General features: G+C 40.1%; 1 protein-coding gene across 6 annotated transcripts in view; it reads right to left on the reverse strand.

Moving 5' to 3' along the window:
* LOC127434877 (laminin subunit beta-1-like) overlaps nucleotides 1-17,805 on the reverse strand; it is a 102,977-nt gene that overhangs the window by 26,855 nt on the left and 58,317 nt on the right. For all 6 annotated transcript variants that reach the window (XM_051687918.1, XM_051687915.1, XM_051687914.1 and 3 more), the window contains exons 17-22: nucleotides 17,387-17,576; nucleotides 17,005-17,148; nucleotides 16,483-16,714; nucleotides 15,177-15,565; nucleotides 12,142-12,356; nucleotides 10,431-10,527 (exon numbers count right to left, since the gene is read on the reverse strand). In XM_051687918.1, coding sequence (XP_051543878.1) covers nucleotides 10,431-10,527; nucleotides 12,142-12,356; nucleotides 15,177-15,565; nucleotides 16,483-16,714; nucleotides 17,005-17,148; nucleotides 17,387-17,576 — 1,267 coding nt within the window. The remainder of the gene's footprint in view (nucleotides 1-10,430; nucleotides 10,528-12,141; nucleotides 12,357-15,176; nucleotides 15,566-16,482; nucleotides 16,715-17,004; nucleotides 17,149-17,386; nucleotides 17,577-17,805) is intronic.

Genomic DNA, 17,805 nt, shown 5'->3' on the forward strand with positions numbered 1-17,805 from the left:
AGGTGAGAGTGGAGACTCCACCCCCAGGTGGTCCAGCTGATTTGGAGTCGATTTGGTCGAGCACAGGTAGACCTGTTTGCTTCCCGGGAATCCTCCCATTGCCCGCTTTGGTACGCCCTGACCAAGGCACCCCTCGGTATAGACGCGCAGGCACACAGCTGGCCCCCGGGATTATGCAAATACACGTTTCCCCTAGTGAGCCTACTTGCACAGACCCTGTGCAAGGTCAGGGAGGACGAGGAGCAGGTCATCCTAGTAGCACCCTACTGGCCAGTAGACGTGGTTTTCAGACCTCACGCTTCTCACGACACCTCCCCTGGCGAATTCCCCTGAGGAAGGACCTTCTTTCTCAGGGACAGGGCACCGTCTGACACCTGTGACCAGACCTCTGGAATCTCCACGTCTGGCCCTTGGACGGGACATGGAAGACCTAAGTGGCCTACCACCCGTGGTGGTAGACACGATCACTCAGGCTAGGGCTCCCTCTCTGAGGCACCTGTATGCTTTGAAGTGGCGTCTGTTCGCTAAGTGGTGTTCTTCCCGACGCGAAGACCCCCAGAGATGCGCAGTTGGATTGGTGCTTTCCTTCCTGCAGGAGAGGCTGGAGGGGCGGCTGTCCCCCTCCACCTTGAAGGTGTATGTAGCCGCCATTTCGGCACATTGGGGAAGCACAACTTGATCATCATGTTCCTGAGAGGGGCTAGGAGGTTGAATCCCTCCAGACCGTGCCTCATCCCCTCGTGGGACCTCTCTGTAGTCCTTCGGGGTCTACGGGGAGCTCCCTTTGAGTCCCTGGAGTCAGTTGAGCTTAAGGCACTCTCTTTGAAGACTGCCCTCCTGACTGCGCTCACTTCCATCAAGAGGGTAGGGGACCTGCAGGCGTTCTCTGTCAGCGAATCGTGCCTGGAGTTCGGTCCAGGTTACTCTCACGTGATCCTGAGACCCCAGCCGGGCTATGTGCCCAAGGTTCCCACGACCCCTTTTAGGGATCAGGTGGTGAACTTGCAAGCACTGCCCCAGGAGGAGGCAGACCCAGCCTTGGCGTTGCTGTGTCCGTTACATGCTTTACGCATCTATTTGGATCGCATGCAGAGCTTTAGAAGCTCCGAGCAGCTCTTTGTCTGCTTTGGTGGACAGTGGAAAGGAAGCGCTGTCTCCAAACAGAGGATCGCCCACTGGGTCGTCGACACCATCATGGGCATATCACGCTCAGGACGTGCCGCCCCCCCTGGGGTTATGAGCCCACTCTACTATGAGTGTAGCAGCCTCCTGGGCCCTGACCAGTGGCGCCTCTTTGGCAGACATCTGCAGAGCTGTGGGCTGGGCAACACCCAACACCTTTGCGAGGTTCTACAATCTCCGGGTTGAGCTGGTTTCATCCCATGTATTGTCAGGTATGAGCAGGTAAGTTCTGTGACAGCTGACCAGGTGTACCGCTTGCGCATAGGGCCTTTCCCCTCCCTTGAGGTGAAGACGTGTGCTTTTGACCCCCAGTTGTGTTCACAAGCTGTGATCCCTGGATGACTTTCCTCCTTAGCCCTGTGGCAGACGAGTTTGCGGAGAAACTCCCTGCCGGCCCAGTACGTGTGCTAATTAGGCCCTGTACTGGGGTAGGTGCTCCACATGTGCTGTTTCCCTGTAGGTGAGCCCATGTGATATGTTTCGCTAAATCGTTTCCCTGTCGGTAAACTGAGTCTTCCTTGGGCAGAGGCCCCTCTGGCTCCAGTCACCATGTTGTAGAAACTCCTCCTACCATGCGACTTCTCCACAAGACATACTTCCGACAAGACTCGGTAAGACCATGTGACGTATTTCCACACAACATCGAGTGAGTGACAGATAGGGAACGTCCTGGTTACTTTTGTAACCTCTGTGGCAGGTGTGGGCGCTGGCTGCAGCAGGGAAACGGCCCTCGTGGATGTGAACATAGACAGTGGCAGCGAAATGGGCGTCTGGCTCCTCCTCCCCCGGGTGGTCGTAGGTTCTCCATACTGAAGCGTGACTGGGTCAAACACTCAACAAAGCTCCGGCCTGAAACCCGGGAGCAAGGCGCAGCAAGGGCGTTCATTGTCCCAAAACACAAGACAGACAGGGGACGATGATGTCATTGTCCTCGTCAGACAAAACCCGACCAGACTGGTTGACAGAACCATGACATCACCGGAGAGCATATGGCGGTGAAGCGCACACGGCGGTCAAAACAACCAGACCTGTGCGCTCACACAAAGAGGGAACACAAAACACAAAGGCAGGCCAATACTGCCACGGTCCCGTCAGGTGGAACCTAAACCTGACAAGGTGACCAGACGGTGACAAGTTATGTTTTCGTGAGATTGACTCTTATGTGTGTTTATGTCTGGTACTGTTGCAGCTATGCTCAGGCCATTTACTTGGAATTTTGCACTATAATTTAACTTCACCTTTGGTTTAGTGTGCTAATATTCGTAGTGAATGTTACATTAGCTCTAATTTGGTAAATTGCCTAGATAGGACAGTAGTATTAAAAAAGCTGACTGAACACAGATTAAGACATTATATTCAAAGCAAAATTGGTATCATGGATAAAAATCTATGTGTGTGGAATGGTTTTTACTTAAACTGTTTATGACTTTTCCCTGATAAAAGAACACATTTAAGATGTTTACATGACTGAACTGTTGCATGATTGCACATGTAAACTAACTCACGGTTGCATGTGAACACACTGATTGCTCCCAAACCAGTGAAATGCACTTCAAATGTGTGTAAAATGTTTTGTAATAGTGCATACTAAAGTCTGCCAGAGAGACAAAAGACAGGAAAAGATAAAATGGCAGAGAGAGAGAGTGTGTGTGTGTTTGATTGTATTCAACAAGAACACTCATGTACTCATGCTTAAAAGTATCAACAAATTCTTATTTAAATAAACTTGAGGTCTCTTTGATTTTGTCTTTGTAGATATCAGAGAGCCTTGAATGCCTCCATACAGACAAATAAACAGTTACAATACACAAATAATTTCTAAGCAGTTTAAACATCCTCAGAGTTTGTTTACTCAGAGTTAATGTGTTTGTTTGTAGCAGCCCAGTCTCACAAGGGAAACTTTATCGCAGAACGAAAAACATCGCTCTGATAATGTTTTATTTTGTAGGTAAGTTTAGTTTTTAGGCTTTGTTTCTGCATAATTAAAATTGAAAAGACTAACATTTTTGGCTGTTGCGTGATGTATGTCTGTTTTTCAGCACCTTATGCCATGAGCCATTTGGAATTCTGAATGCAAAAAATGAATTAAGATGACATCACTACAGTCGGTTAAATTTTTAATGCTAAAGACATGAGAATATTAACAATTTTTATATTGCATTTCTTAAAAAGTGTAATGTTTACAAAAAGATGCAAAATAAATAGCACACATATTAACAAAGATTATCTACAAAACGTAGTTTCACAACACTCTACATCTGTCCTATTGGCACCCATTTTATATTAGGTGTTTTTAACTACTATGTATTTAAGCATTTGATACAATGTACTTATGTACATTCTATATGTGTTGTAGCATTGCACTTACATTTAAAGTACCTGCATTTAATTACATCTGTAGTTAACCTTACCACTAACCCTACCTCAACCCTTACCCTAAACCCTAACCTTAATCTAAACCCTAAACCTAACAGTACCTCAACCTCAGTAGCACCAAATGTGAATCTTGAGAGAATTTTGCAGAACAACATGTAGTTACACAATAATTACAATGTATTATATGTATTATAATGTTAGTACATAGTAGTAAAAGATACCTAATATAAAGTCGGACCTCACATTGTATTGTGAACGTAACAATGGAGCCGAGGGAGTAATCAAACTCACTCGCCAAAACCATCCTCTCATGAAGCGCTGGGAAATCCAAAACATTTAAGTTAATTGGTTCTTTCGGACAGTTTATGTCAATGAACAGGTTATAATAAATGATTCACTTATATTAAGCAGTCAAATACTTTTTAGTAAATCAGACAGTTCATTCAGATGGATCATGTAAATGAACCAGTTCACTTAAATAATTAACTGATTCAACTGAGCCCCATGCAGGCGTAAAGGGAATGTGTCATATAAAAAAGGCAGTTTATTACTGCTGTTTATTGTTTTCCACTCAGTTATTTAAAATGGGGTGTTTTTTAATTTTATTTGTTTATTTTTTTGTATAAATTTAGATATAAAATTTGATAGTTGTCACCCTAATTATATCAGGTGATATTACTGAATCCTGCAAGAAGAATTAAATAATATCATCTGATTGTTAAACATGTTCTTCTTTAAATAGCTTCAGCGTAGTTAGATACTTTTTGTTAGTAGCTTGTAGTGTTAGTAGCTAACTACTTTTTTTAAAAAGAGTAGCTTGACTGTATTTTTTGTTATTAAAATTTTATTGATTCATAAATTAACACAAGAAATACAACAACATCTATATAATGAATCAAAAACTTTTAACATTTAACCCCCACTATATCCCCTCCCCCTACCAAACTCTCAAACCACCCTGACCCCCCCACGAACACCCCTGTGGTCAATAGAATATAGACACACACACAGAAAACTAAAACAACAACATAAAATAACATACAATAATCAAGTATGATAATAATAATAATAATAATTTAAAAAAAAATATTTAAATTACTCCCTCCACCGCCCCACCTCGAGATTCCCTCAAAAATGCTAAATAATTGCCCCATTTCTTATTGTAAGTTTCCCTAACCCCCATCCTAATACTCAACCCCTCCTTGAAGGCAGCCACCCTCCCCATCTCCACGCACCACTCCGGGAACGAGGGTGCTCCATCCGAATTCCAACTCCTCAAAATAACCTGTCTACCAATCATCACACCGGTCAAAACCCAGTCCTTCATGTGCTTATCTACCAAATCCATGACCTCCCTATCACCCAAAATACAGAGTCTGGGGCAGAACAAGACCTGAGTGCCCAACACATCACACACAAAACTTTGCACCTTCAGCCAAAATTCTTGGATCTTACGACACCCCCAAAAAACATGGATGGTGTCTCCATCTTCAGTACGGCATCACCAGCAAATGGGTGTGTCCTTAAGACCAAGCCTATACAATCTAGAGGGGGTCCAATAAAATCTATGTAAAATCTTAAATTGCATAAGGCGAACCCTTGCATCTCTAGATGCAGACTTTATGTTTTTTAGAATCCTTGCCCACACTCCCTCCTCCAATACCAAGTTTAAATCTTTCTCCCATAATCTTTTAAGAGAATTTAAAGAACGGTCCCCCAGACTCTGATTTAACAAGGAGTAATACACTGATGCCTCATGACCCTTCCCAAAAGCAGCAATCACCACTTCCAGAGTATCTGCCGCTCTAGGGGGTTGTATGCTACTCCCAAAAACAGAGCAGAGCAGGTGGCGCAGCTGTAAATACTTATAAAACTGAGATCTGGGAATCCCAAAATGTTGAACCAAATTTTCAAAAGATCTCAGTACTCCACCCTCATATAGGTCACCAAGTGCATTAACCCCCCTCACAATCCAATCTGACCAACAGAAAGGGGACTTATTAATGCATAGTTTAGGGTTCTGCCATATGCTCGAGGCAACATTTAAATAAATATCAGAATTAAACACTCTGGACACTTTTGTCCATATCGAGTGTAAATGCAAAATAACGGGGTGCGACTTAACCTCTCCAGCTAGTTTAATCGAAAGGCTTTGCAACGGCGTGATAGGGGCAAGAACTTCCTTTTCAATACAAAACCAGGGAGGAGCTCTCTCAGGTGGAAGTGACCAATGAACCAAATGTCTAAGACTGAATGCATAATAATAAAACAAAATCTTGGTTAGGCCTAACCCACCTTTGTCAATCGGCCTATGTAATTTACTGAAATTTAACCTGGGACGCTTACCATTCCAAATGAAGGACTTCACTATGCTATCAAATTGCTTAAAATAAGTGAGAGGGATATCTACAGGGAGAGATTGTAGCAGATAGTTAAATTTTGGAATGCAATTCATTTTAATAACATTAACCTTCCCAATCATCGATAAGTGTAATGAAGCCCACCTGTCCACATCATTCGAAAACCTTTATATTAAGGGATCAAAATTAACTCTGACTAAATCAGACAAATTTGCTGAGAATAAAATTCCCAAATACTTAATTCCCTGTTTGGGCCACATGAAGGTGCCCGGCTGGAAAGCCCTTACTGGACAGTACGCTGTCAAAGCCAAAGCTTCGGATTTAGACCAATTGACTCTGTATCCTGAGAATTTGGAAAAGGAGTTAATAATTTTGTGGAGGCAAGGCATGGATCTAGTGGGGTCGGAGACGAATAATAAAATATCATCTGCGTAAAGCAGAAGCTTATGCGCTACACCTCCTGCCGTCACCCCTGGAAAATCATCCTCCTTTCTTATCGCGGCAGCTAATGGTTCCAGGGCAAGACAGAACAATAATGGGGAAAGAGGGCAACCCTGCCGGGTGCCCCTATCCAGAGTAAAATAATCTGAAATTAACCCATTTGTTTGTACCGCTGCTACAGGGTGTCTATAAAGTAACTTAATCCAACCAATAAATGTATTCCCGAACCCATACCTTTCCAAAATCTAGAAAAGATAATCCCATTCTACCATATCAAACGCCTTTTCGGCATCAAGAGAGATGGCAGCAACCGGAGATTGTTCATTTGCTACTGACCACATGATATTGATGAAACGCCTAATATTATCAGAAGAACTACGGCCTCGAATAAACCCCACCTGATCTATATGTATAAGAGATGTCATAACTTTACTTAATCGATTAGCCAGAATTTTGGACAAAATTTTTACATCTAACTGGATCAGCGAAATTGGGCGGTAACTTTTACACTCGCTTGGATCTTTATCATTTTTTAGAATCAGACTGATCCGGGCTTGTGTTATGGTTGGCGGAAGCTTTCCATTCTTTAATGAATCAGTATAAACTTCTAACAAAAGTGGCGCCAGTTCTGTAGCATAAGATTTGAAAAACTCAGCGGCAAAGCCATCAGGCCCTGGAGCCTTGCCTGTAGGCAGGGACTTAATTACCTCATCAAGCTCCTCCAAGTTTATCTCAGAATCAAGAGAGTTTTTTTGCTCATTCGTCAGTTTAGGGAGATCTAATTGTTCCACAAAGTTCCTAATATCTTCATCAGTAGACAAAGACGTGGACCTATAGAGATCAAGATAGAACTCTTTAAAAGCATTATTAATATCAATAGCCGAGGTAAATATTTCACCACAAGCAGATTTCACTGAGGGAATGATAGAAAAAGACTCTCTCTGCTTTATATATCTAGCCAAAAGTTTTCCTGCTTTATCACCTGACTCAAAGTATGACTGTCTTGCCCTGAATAACCAAAACTCCACTTTCTGTGAGAGAATAGTATTATATCTGTATTTCAAATGAGTCAGTTCTCTGAGGCCATCAGATGACATACGGCACTTCAGCTCTGCTTCTGCACTTTTAATATTTCCTTCCAACTCCACAAGTTCTCGTGCTTTGTATTTTTTGATGAATGAGGCATACTGTATGATCCGACCCCTAAGAACCGCCTTAAGTGCCTCCCAAGCCACGCCCACAGAGGATACCGAGGACCAGTTGGTCTCCATATAAACACTGATTTCAGTCTTTAACATTTGTTGGAAATCAGGATTTTGCAAAAGGGATACATTAAGGCGCCAACTATAAGATTTATTTTTCTCTATATGTGGCATCACCGCTAAACTCACCAGGGCGTGATCTGAGACTAAGATATTTCCAATTGAGCAATCAACAACAGATGAAATAAGGGATTTGGATATTTAAAAAAAATCTATTCTAGAATAAATCTTGTGGACTGATGAAAAAATGTATAGTCCCTACCAGATGGGTTCAAAAGTCTCCAAATGTCTGTAAGACCAAAATTTTTACACATCCTGTGAAGCATCAATGTTGTTCTAGGGGGCTTACACACTTTTGCTTCACTATGATCAAGCACTGAGTCCATCAAAAGATTAAAGTCTCCTCCCAATATTATATCATGAGGGGTGCCAACGGTTTGCAACATCCCTTCAAGATCTATAAAAAAGCCCTGATCATCAGCATTAGGTGCGTAAATATTAGCCAAAATCAACATTTGCCCTTGAATTTCAGCTAAAACAATAATTACTCTTCCTAATTTATCTTTGCTCTGTTTGAGACATTTGAAATTGTAGATGTTTATTTACCAATATAATGACCCCCCCTGCTCTTACTTGAGCCAACACTAAAGAAAACATGTCCACCCCATATCTTCCCAAATTTTTCAGCTTCCTGCGGGGAAAGATGTGTTTCTTGAAGAAACACTATATCATATTTCTTACGTTTAAGAAAAGTAATAACCTTCCTTCTTTTATGGGGTGCCCCAACCCATTCACATTCCATGTGGAGAGAGATAGTACACTCATATTAATATTTGACATTTTGATATAGTAAAAAAAATAAATTGTGTCAAAAACAAAATTATATAGACCACATTCCCCAATAGTGAAACAATCAACCCCCGAACAAAACAAACAGAAAAAAGAAAAATGTGCGCATTAACCCCGCGCACGACAGCGCCAACCAGCGACAATCCCTCTAAACTCAAAAGGTCTATGAACGCCCACGAGTCCCCACGACAACTTTGCCATCAGATTGCTCAATTCTGCCTCACAAATTTGTGAGGCAAAATTACATAACAGAAAATACTTTGTAAAATAAACCCAGTCAATAGGAAGAATGAACACTAAGAACGTGTAGATTCATTCACAGAACTGTTTTAAAGGTGTGATCTTCCACAAGACAAATTCCAGCTGATATAAAACCGTTCAGATTTTCAGAGTTTCTTACATTCCTTGAACCGATCGCATTTCTCTCTTGTCGAACTCGCAAAGTCCGAGAACAAGAAAATATTATTGTTCTTCCAAGAAAGCTTCCCTTTGCTCCTCGCCTGGCGCAACACAAGATCTTTATCGGATGATCTCAGAAATCTGGCCAGAATCGATCTGGGCCTGTCTCCCTCAGCAGATCTGTGAGACGGGACTCCGTGAGCTCGCTCAATTTCCAGCTTGTGGCCTGTTATGTCGAGTAGACTCGGGAAAAACGTGTCTAGGAATTTCACCATATCTCTGCCCTCCTCAAGCTCAGGAATTCCAACAATTCGTACGTTATTCCTGCGGTTTCTATTTTCAAGATCTTCAAGCTTTTCAAGGAGATGTTCCAGATCAGCTTTGGTCGCGGGTGGATTAGCGGTTAATTCTCTCTCCGAAGATTCCAGAAAATCGATTCGTTTTTCAACATCAGTCACTCTTGTACCTAACTCAGAGAATTTTATTTCCATCGCCGTGATCGATCGACGTATTACAGCGAGATCCTCCAAGTCAGCAAAAATCTTCGTCAACATCACTGACATGTTGGACAACTGACGCTGGATCTCCTCTCTCGCCGCGCCATCCAAATCGAGTCCCTGGTCTGTAGGCCTGTCGGGGCTCTCATCCTGAACACGTAAGTGTCTTTTAATGTCTCCCGAGCCCGAGGATTTTGACTTCTTTGCCATGTTTTGTAACAAAGGGCAAATGTGTAACTGGGTGTAACAAATTTCACCAGATTATAATATGAAAATAATCGAAAATTCAGCAAAGTGCGCAGAGCTCGTCGCTCACACGTCTGCTCCTTGCATGGCGTCCAGCCTCCGCTTGACTGTATTTTTATAATGATTGCAGGAACGAGAGAAGAGTGGGACTGGATCTAAACTCAGGCTTTTAATTTAAACTCAGAAAATAAATACAAGAAACCAAAAACATGAGAATGGAACAAACCACTACAGCCATGAATGGAAAAGAACTGACAAAGAACACAGGGGAACACAGGGATTAAATACACAAGGACTAATAGGGTTAACAAGACACACCTGGGAGTAATAAACACAAGAACCAATTAACAATGACATGGAAAAGAACTACAAAACCCATAATCAAACGAAAGTCACAAGTAAACAATAAACATACATAGCGACCCCTGGTGATCGCCAGGGTAATCCTTACAAGTTTAACTACTTTAACATTTGAGTAGCTTGGCAAACTACAGTTTCAAAGTAGCTTTCCCAACACAGGTTTAGGCTAAATGAATTGCAGAAGTGTACTACCTAAGGTTAGATATATACACATTTTTACTCTACACTGTAATCACATAAAAAGCCACAACTGTCAAAAGCATCCAAAGATATTCGAGATTTCTCAGAAACAAGGTCCAAGGATAACCAAGGCTTCATTGAATCTTCCGAAACAAGTTTAAAACATTACCAGAGCAACATTTTAAGATGTAAAAATAAATGTCTGTGACATTACCTTGTGAGAGTGAGTTAGTTTTACATGTGTTTATTTGTGTGAAGTTCATGTGCTCTACACTCACCGTGACATTTGACCTCAGGATCACCCCAGAACAGCTCTCTGCACTCCTCACATGTCCTGCCTCCAAAACCAGGTTTACAGGAACACTGACCTGACAGCTTAGATAATCGGACACACATGGAAAACAGTGTTCAGTTTGACAAGAACTGATTTAGGACTGATTTTGTCAACTGGTTATTGATCAATTTAGGCCCTGTTTACATGTAGTATTAACACATAATAAAAAGTGCTGTCAGCCAATTCAAATATTTAATCACAATTAATTGCATGACTTTTTGGAGTTAATAGCTATTAATAGCAGATTATGAAAGTGCTGAAATTTGACTCTATATATACTCCTTTTCCTGTGAAAATAGAGTTAGATCCTTCTTAGGAAAGAAAAAAAAATTTTTTTTTACAACAAAGCCTTTTATAAAGATAGAAATGCATTAAAATAGCACCAATTCAAGTAACATTAAATGTTTACCAAAGTAAAGCAAAATTTCAAGTTTGGTGAACTCTGACATGCAAATCTGGAAGATGAGAAGATGTGTGACCAATAGAAGATCGAAACTATGTACAGTATGTCAGAAATAGTAAGAGTAATATGGTAGTATACCATTCCGAACAACGTTTTGTTCTGTTTTAGCACTGGCACTGACCACGTAATGATACAGTTGTTAAAAGAAATAGCAGTACAACATCAGTAACCTGCTGAACCACTGTTATTAGTAGTAGTGATATTTCTGCATTGCAAATAATTTATTTGTAGATGTAGTAGTGTAATAGAAAAACAACAGACCCAACTGTCATGACATGCATGCTGCTTGTCCTGAATAATTGACTCATTCATTGAAAGGGGCGTGTTCAAAATAATAGCAGTGTGGAGTTTAATTAGAGAATTCATTCATTCTGTGAAAAAACAGGTATTCATTAATTGTCCTTTATTAAGGAAGAAGAGAAGCAAATGTTTCACACATTGTTATAAAATATATTTCCTTCTGAATTGCTAAGTAAAATGGGCCGTTCCAGACATTGTTCGGAGGAACAACGTAATTTGATTCAAAAGTTGATTGGAGAGGGGAAAACATATAAAGTGCAGCAAATTATAGGATGCTCAGCTAAAATGATCTCAAATGCTTTAAAATGGCAACAAAAACCCAAAACATGCAAGAAGAAAATGAACATCTACTGTTAAAACGGATTGAAGAATAGTAAGAATGGCAAAGATATGAGCCAATCATCACCTCCAGAAAGATCAAAGATGATCTAAAATTACCAGTAAGTACTGTTACAGTCAGAAGACGTTTGATCGAAGCCAAGCTATCAGCAAGAAGCCCCCGTAAAGCACCATTGTTGAAAAAACCGCATTTGTGCAGAATCGGTTAAAATTTGCCAAGGAACACGTCGATTGGCCCAAAGAGAAATGGCGTAACATTCTGTGGACTGATGAGAGTAAAACTGTTCTTTTCTGGTCTAGTGGTCATCGACAGTACGTCAGGCGACTCACGGGAACTGAATTCAAGCCACAGTACACTGTGAAGACAGTGAAGCATGGTGGCACAAAAATCATGGTATGGGGATGTTAAACGTTAAACATTTTTAATGAATGCATGCGTAATTGCATTCATTTTGACAGCTCTAATAATAACATTTATAATTAACACATGTAATTCACATGTTAATAACTCAATACCAGGTGTAAACAGGGCCTTATCTGTGTGTGATCATACCAGGTCACAGGAAGAACTATAGGAGTGTTCAGGGTGGCACTGACAGGGTTGGCATCCTTTTCCACTATTGATGTTCCATGTGTCAGGGACGCAGAGGTCACACTGTTGACCCTCAACGCCAGGCAGACATGGGCATTGCCCACTAATCCGGTCACAGTCACATAGACCATCAGTACAGCTTTGCCTAACACTGCCCACTGGATGGCACATACACCCTGAACACAAAATTAAGAAAAAATAGGACTGGGACTATTTGATAAACACTCACGTGCTTTATTATGCATGAAACACATGCACAGATCTCAAGGCAGAGCGCGCTATTCATACAGTAATGTGCTGAGGTGATCAATGCAAATGGTAAACGCTCCCAACAATGCCTTAAAAAACATCAAGTTCATGCACTTTTCTGCACATTTGGAAGATGGCACACCTACACAGGTAAGGAAGCTCCTAGATATTGACGAAGAGTTCACATTTTCCTCAGAAGAAGAGCGGGAATCCGACGAGGAATGTTTGCATTTTGAAGAGCAAGTTGATCCAGCCGAGGATACAAGTTCGGATGAGTAAATCATTTAGTTTTACGTACATTAGTTGACATGCTATTTTATATAAACATGTACATATTTTACTAGTTGGACTATTTCCAGACTTGCTAGCCCGGATACAGAGTATTGACATTAGAAATATGTCCTAATAGGCAAGTTTTAGTTACATTAAATGTTGTTTCGGCTAAAGCAGGTATTTAAATTGTATGCTGTATGATATCAATATGATATGTAATATGATATAAAAATAATATGAATGTTTAGATTATATTTTAACTAGTGTTTATGCTGCCTCATTATCATCAACAAAGCTTGTGCTTGCAAATATCTGTCCGGGTGTAAATGTGTAAAATGTGCTGTAAATATGCCCATATTAGAAAATCAGCATGATTTTAGAATGATTACTGAAGGATCATGTGACACTGAAGACCGCAGTAATGATGCTGAAAATTCAGCTTTGATCACAGGAATAAATTGCATTTTACAATATAGTCATATAGAAAAGTTATATTAAATTGTAAAAATATTTCACAGTATCACTGTTTTTGCTCTATTTTGGATCAAATAAATGCAGCCTTGGTGAGCAGAAGAGACTTCTTTTAAAAACATTAAAAAAATCTTACAGATCTAAAACTTTTAAATGGTAGTGTAGGTCTAAAGTTTTTAAGTAAAGTCTTTATGTAAAGAAAATGTATAGTCAGATTACTTCTTTTAACTTAAACTTGATTTTGTGAATAAGCTACAAACAATACATTCAGTCATTAAGTCTCCTCACATTCATTCTCTCTCAGGGGAGGGGTCTTTGTCTCCTCAGGTGTGAATCACACCAATATTCATTATCATCCACGCCTCCTCACATATGGCCTTTCTAACACTAAAAGTGTCTTACAAAAGTTAAATGACTATATTGTTTTGTATGAATGAGTGATCAGGATGGTTGTCACATCATTTTGTAGCAAAAACTCTAGGCTACAAGATCCAGTTCTCAAAATTCTTATGAACAAATGTTTAGTATGTGTTATATGGTCTTATTCAGTGATTTATTCATCTTATTCATCTTATTTGTTTTTTCAAAAACCACGCATAAATGTTATTTTCTCAAAAATACAAACATGTACATACATGTTGCTCGCATATTATTGTAGCCCACTTTGTGCTGAATACAGTGTTATCAGACTTTAGCCATTAATATGTTTTTAAGCAACTGAAAAATGCACAAATGTCAAGGCATGACAAAACTTCTCCAGAGCCCAAAACACCCTCAGACCCCAGAGGGTTAAAGGTTTATAAGTTATAATTTAAAATCAATTCCTCTATGGGATAAATGAATGGGAATTTTACTTCCGGAACCAGACTGTTGCGCTCTATAGTTTATATTCCCTCACAACAAGTTTTGCACTTCATCGCAGTTTACAATCTCTCGCAATAGTTTGTGTTCCCTCGCAATAGATTACATTTCCTCACAATAGTTTACGTTCCCTCACAATAGTTTGCATTTCCTCACAACAGTTTTGCATTCCCTCGCAATAGTTTGCATTCCCTCGTATTAGTTTAAGTTCCCTTGTAATAGTTTACATTCCCTCGCAATAGTTTGCATTTCCTCTGAACAGTTTACATTCCCTCGCAATAGTTTGTGTTCCCTCACAATAGTTTACGTATTCTCATAATACTTTCTCCCTCATTCCCTCGCAATAGTTTGCATTCCCAAGCAATAGTTTACTTTCCCTCGCAATAAGTTTTGCATTTCCTAGCAACAGTATACGTTCTCTCGCAATAGTTTGTGTTCCCTCGCAATAGTTTACGTTCCCTTGCAAAAAGTTTAGCATTCACTCACAATAGTTTGCGTTCCCATATAATATTTTGGTTCCCTTGCTATATCCATCCCTTACGAAAACTGACCATGGCTTTATTACAGTAATGTTAGTTCAACTATGGTTTTTGTAGTAAAACCATAACCACAAAATTTACCATGATTTGACTACAGTAAACATATTTTACCCATGATATTCGTGGTAAAACAGCAGTAATAATACAGGAAAAAACAAAACTACAGTAATAAAAATAATAACCATTGTTCCAAAAAATACAGTTTTACTATAGTAACACCATGGTTAATTTGTGGTACATGTATCATGGTTTTCAAAGGATGGACAAAGCTATTGCTACTTTGCAAGGGAACCCAACAAATAAATTATCTCCTTGTCCTCTAAGGGGCTATGTACATTTTAAATGGTCCTGAGGTGTGAAAATGGCCTTTTTAGAAGCACAAATATTCCACGTCTCTTAAATAATGAGTTCACAAAAGATATATGATATTTATGATTATGATAATCATTATTATAATAGTAACTATTATAAAACTGTAATAATAATAATATTGAAAAATAATCAAAATGCAGTTTAAAATTGTTTAAGATGGAGTGTACTACACCACATGACAACTTTCCAAAAGTATTTCATGCCAACTACCCATGTGCAATGCATACTCACTTCTGCAGTTCTGTGTATGGGCATCTCCATAATAACCATAAATACAAAACTGGCATGCATTGCCATCTGTGTGAAACAGGCATTTGAGACAGACGCCAGTGCGGGCATCACAGGACTCCGGGTCTTGCATGTTAATGTTGCCATTACATTGGCATGGATGGCATCGCCCACCTGGCACCTGAGGGTTACCGTAGTAACCGGGGGCACATTCCTCACACCTGGATCCTTTATAACCTCGGCTGCAAAAGCAGACCGTTTGAAGGGAGTATTGATTTTGGTAACAGTTCTCAGCAAACTGCCTGCCACTTCCTGGGCCATCAGGACACATACAGGGGCGACATTGCTCACTGGAGCCCAGCAATGGATTGCCATGATAACCACTCGCACACCTGGAGAAGAGTTTCAGGAAATGTGTTGTTTCAGGAAGCGTTGTCATTATGTAAAGCTAATTAACCCTTATAAATGAGCTATTTAAATTAAATTTAAAGCTCATTAATTAAAATTAGCATTGTGCAGCAACAGAAGCTGAGCCATAGTACCTACTGGGAAAGTAAGGCATGTTACATTTTTAAGAAATATGGATGTGGAATCATTACATGGATGTGAAAGCATTAATGTACTTCACTATGCACAGAATTGTAATGTATTTCACAGTAGGTAAAGTAAGGCATGTTACATTTTTAAGAAATATAGATGTGGAATCATTACATGGATGTGAAATCATTAATGTAGTTCACTATGTACAGTATTATAATGTATTTCACAGAGGAATTTGCCACTAATTAATTAATGGGGTAACACTTTACATTAAGGTTCTATTTGTTAACATTAGTAAATGCTTTAGGTATCATGACCTAACAGTGGACAATAATTGTTTACATTATTTACTAATCTTGGTTAAAGTTAATTAATAGAAATACAATTGTTCATTACCTTTACTAATATTAACATACACAACATTATATTACAAAAATGTAGTTAACCAATGTTAACAAATACAACCTTTTAGTAAGAGTTTTAAGTGTTTAAATCCAAAAGCAGCTGTAAAGATTTCATGACATACTGCTAGGATACGTTAATTGGTTGGAGCTCGCCACAGGGAGCCATGAGCCCAGATGCAGAGCTTCATAACAGGGCCCACTTAGCCCAGAGGCAGAGCTAAACCACAGTACCAACTGTGCCCAGAGGCGGAGCTGCATCAAGAAGCCCACTAAGCCCAGAGGCGGAGCTACACTGAATCCACTGAACAATACTACACTCAGAGACTTAAAAATATAGTGTGAACTCATTTGACATGTACTCTCACCTCTCACAGTGATGCCCGATGGTGTGGCCCCTGCAGTCCAAACACTTGCCCGTACGTTGATGGCACTGGTCACTATGTCCATTACAGAAGCATGGCTGGCACTGAGGGAAGCCCCAGTGGCTGGGTCTACAATTTGCACACTGGCGCCCATATGCCCCTGGTACACACAAACACTGTCCCGTGCTGTGGTGGCAGAAAGCGTTCTGAGAGCCCAGTGGGTGACATTCACATGCTGATGAGTAAGAGATCAGAAAGACAAAGTGCTATTGTCATTTTATGCTGATGGATATATTTTCAAATGTTCTTTGAGCATGTGTCATTTCTAAATGTTCCGAATGAAACAATAGCGTACTGATTTCTACATAGAGTGCAGAAAATACTGTATACTATCTACTATTTTTCATAAATAGTATGTAAAACAGTATGTAGTATGTAATGAAAATGATTAACACACTATTCACACTGTTTGCAATTTAGATTTGTACACGGTACACAGTGTAAATCTGTAGAGTTTACACTCACGTCTACATCCTGAGGATCCGAACAGGTAGGTTGCAGGGGCACAGGTGTCACAATTTCTGCCTGAAACGTTGGGTCGACACTGGCACCGTCCACCGCTAGAGTCACAGACTGAGCTCAGAGAGCCATGCAGGTCGCACCTGCACTCTGCACTCATGACAATATAAATGATTGAGAGACAAATTTAAATTAGGGAAGGTAAAAAATTTAAGACAAAAACAGAGGTCAAACAATATTTGTAAGGACAGGCCATACTCAAGTGACACCTGAAGGTCAAGTGTCTTTATTAATCTTATCTTGTTTATTGCTTCATGTGATTTTAAAACATAAAATTTACCCTATTTATGTTCAAAATTCACATTTCTGGTCTTATTGAGCATCTCACCCAGAGCTCCATTGTGCATTAGTGCAGACACACTGAAGATGTAATCTCTGCAAATATCTGTCATGGGGATTTTAATGACATTCTGGCTGCGCTCCATACATCGATACTTCTGGAACATCTCCCAGTCCTCATACTGCTGTGGTCCTCCTGAAAACAGGTCCAGATCCTGCAACTCGGGCATCAGCACGATCTACAGAGGTCAAGGGTCAAGTCATTTGGTCTGAATATTGCTGTGAGAAGTAAGATTGATTTTGGATTTGCTTTGTTTATTAGTGAGTGTGTGGATATTTGTATATGTGAACTGGTTTTGATCTCCTCATCGGGCTGAAATTTCCAAAAATGTCCTCACAAGGATGTCAAAACTTGAAAAATACATCTTACAAACAGACATTCAAATAGCTTCACAAAGGGTCTTAACA

The sequence above is a fragment of the Myxocyprinus asiaticus genome, chromosome 45 (genome assembly GCF_019703515.2).
Source record: "Myxocyprinus asiaticus isolate MX2 ecotype Aquarium Trade chromosome 45, UBuf_Myxa_2, whole genome shotgun sequence".
In the NCBI taxonomy this organism is placed as follows: domain Eukaryota; kingdom Metazoa; phylum Chordata; class Actinopteri; order Cypriniformes; family Catostomidae; genus Myxocyprinus; species Myxocyprinus asiaticus.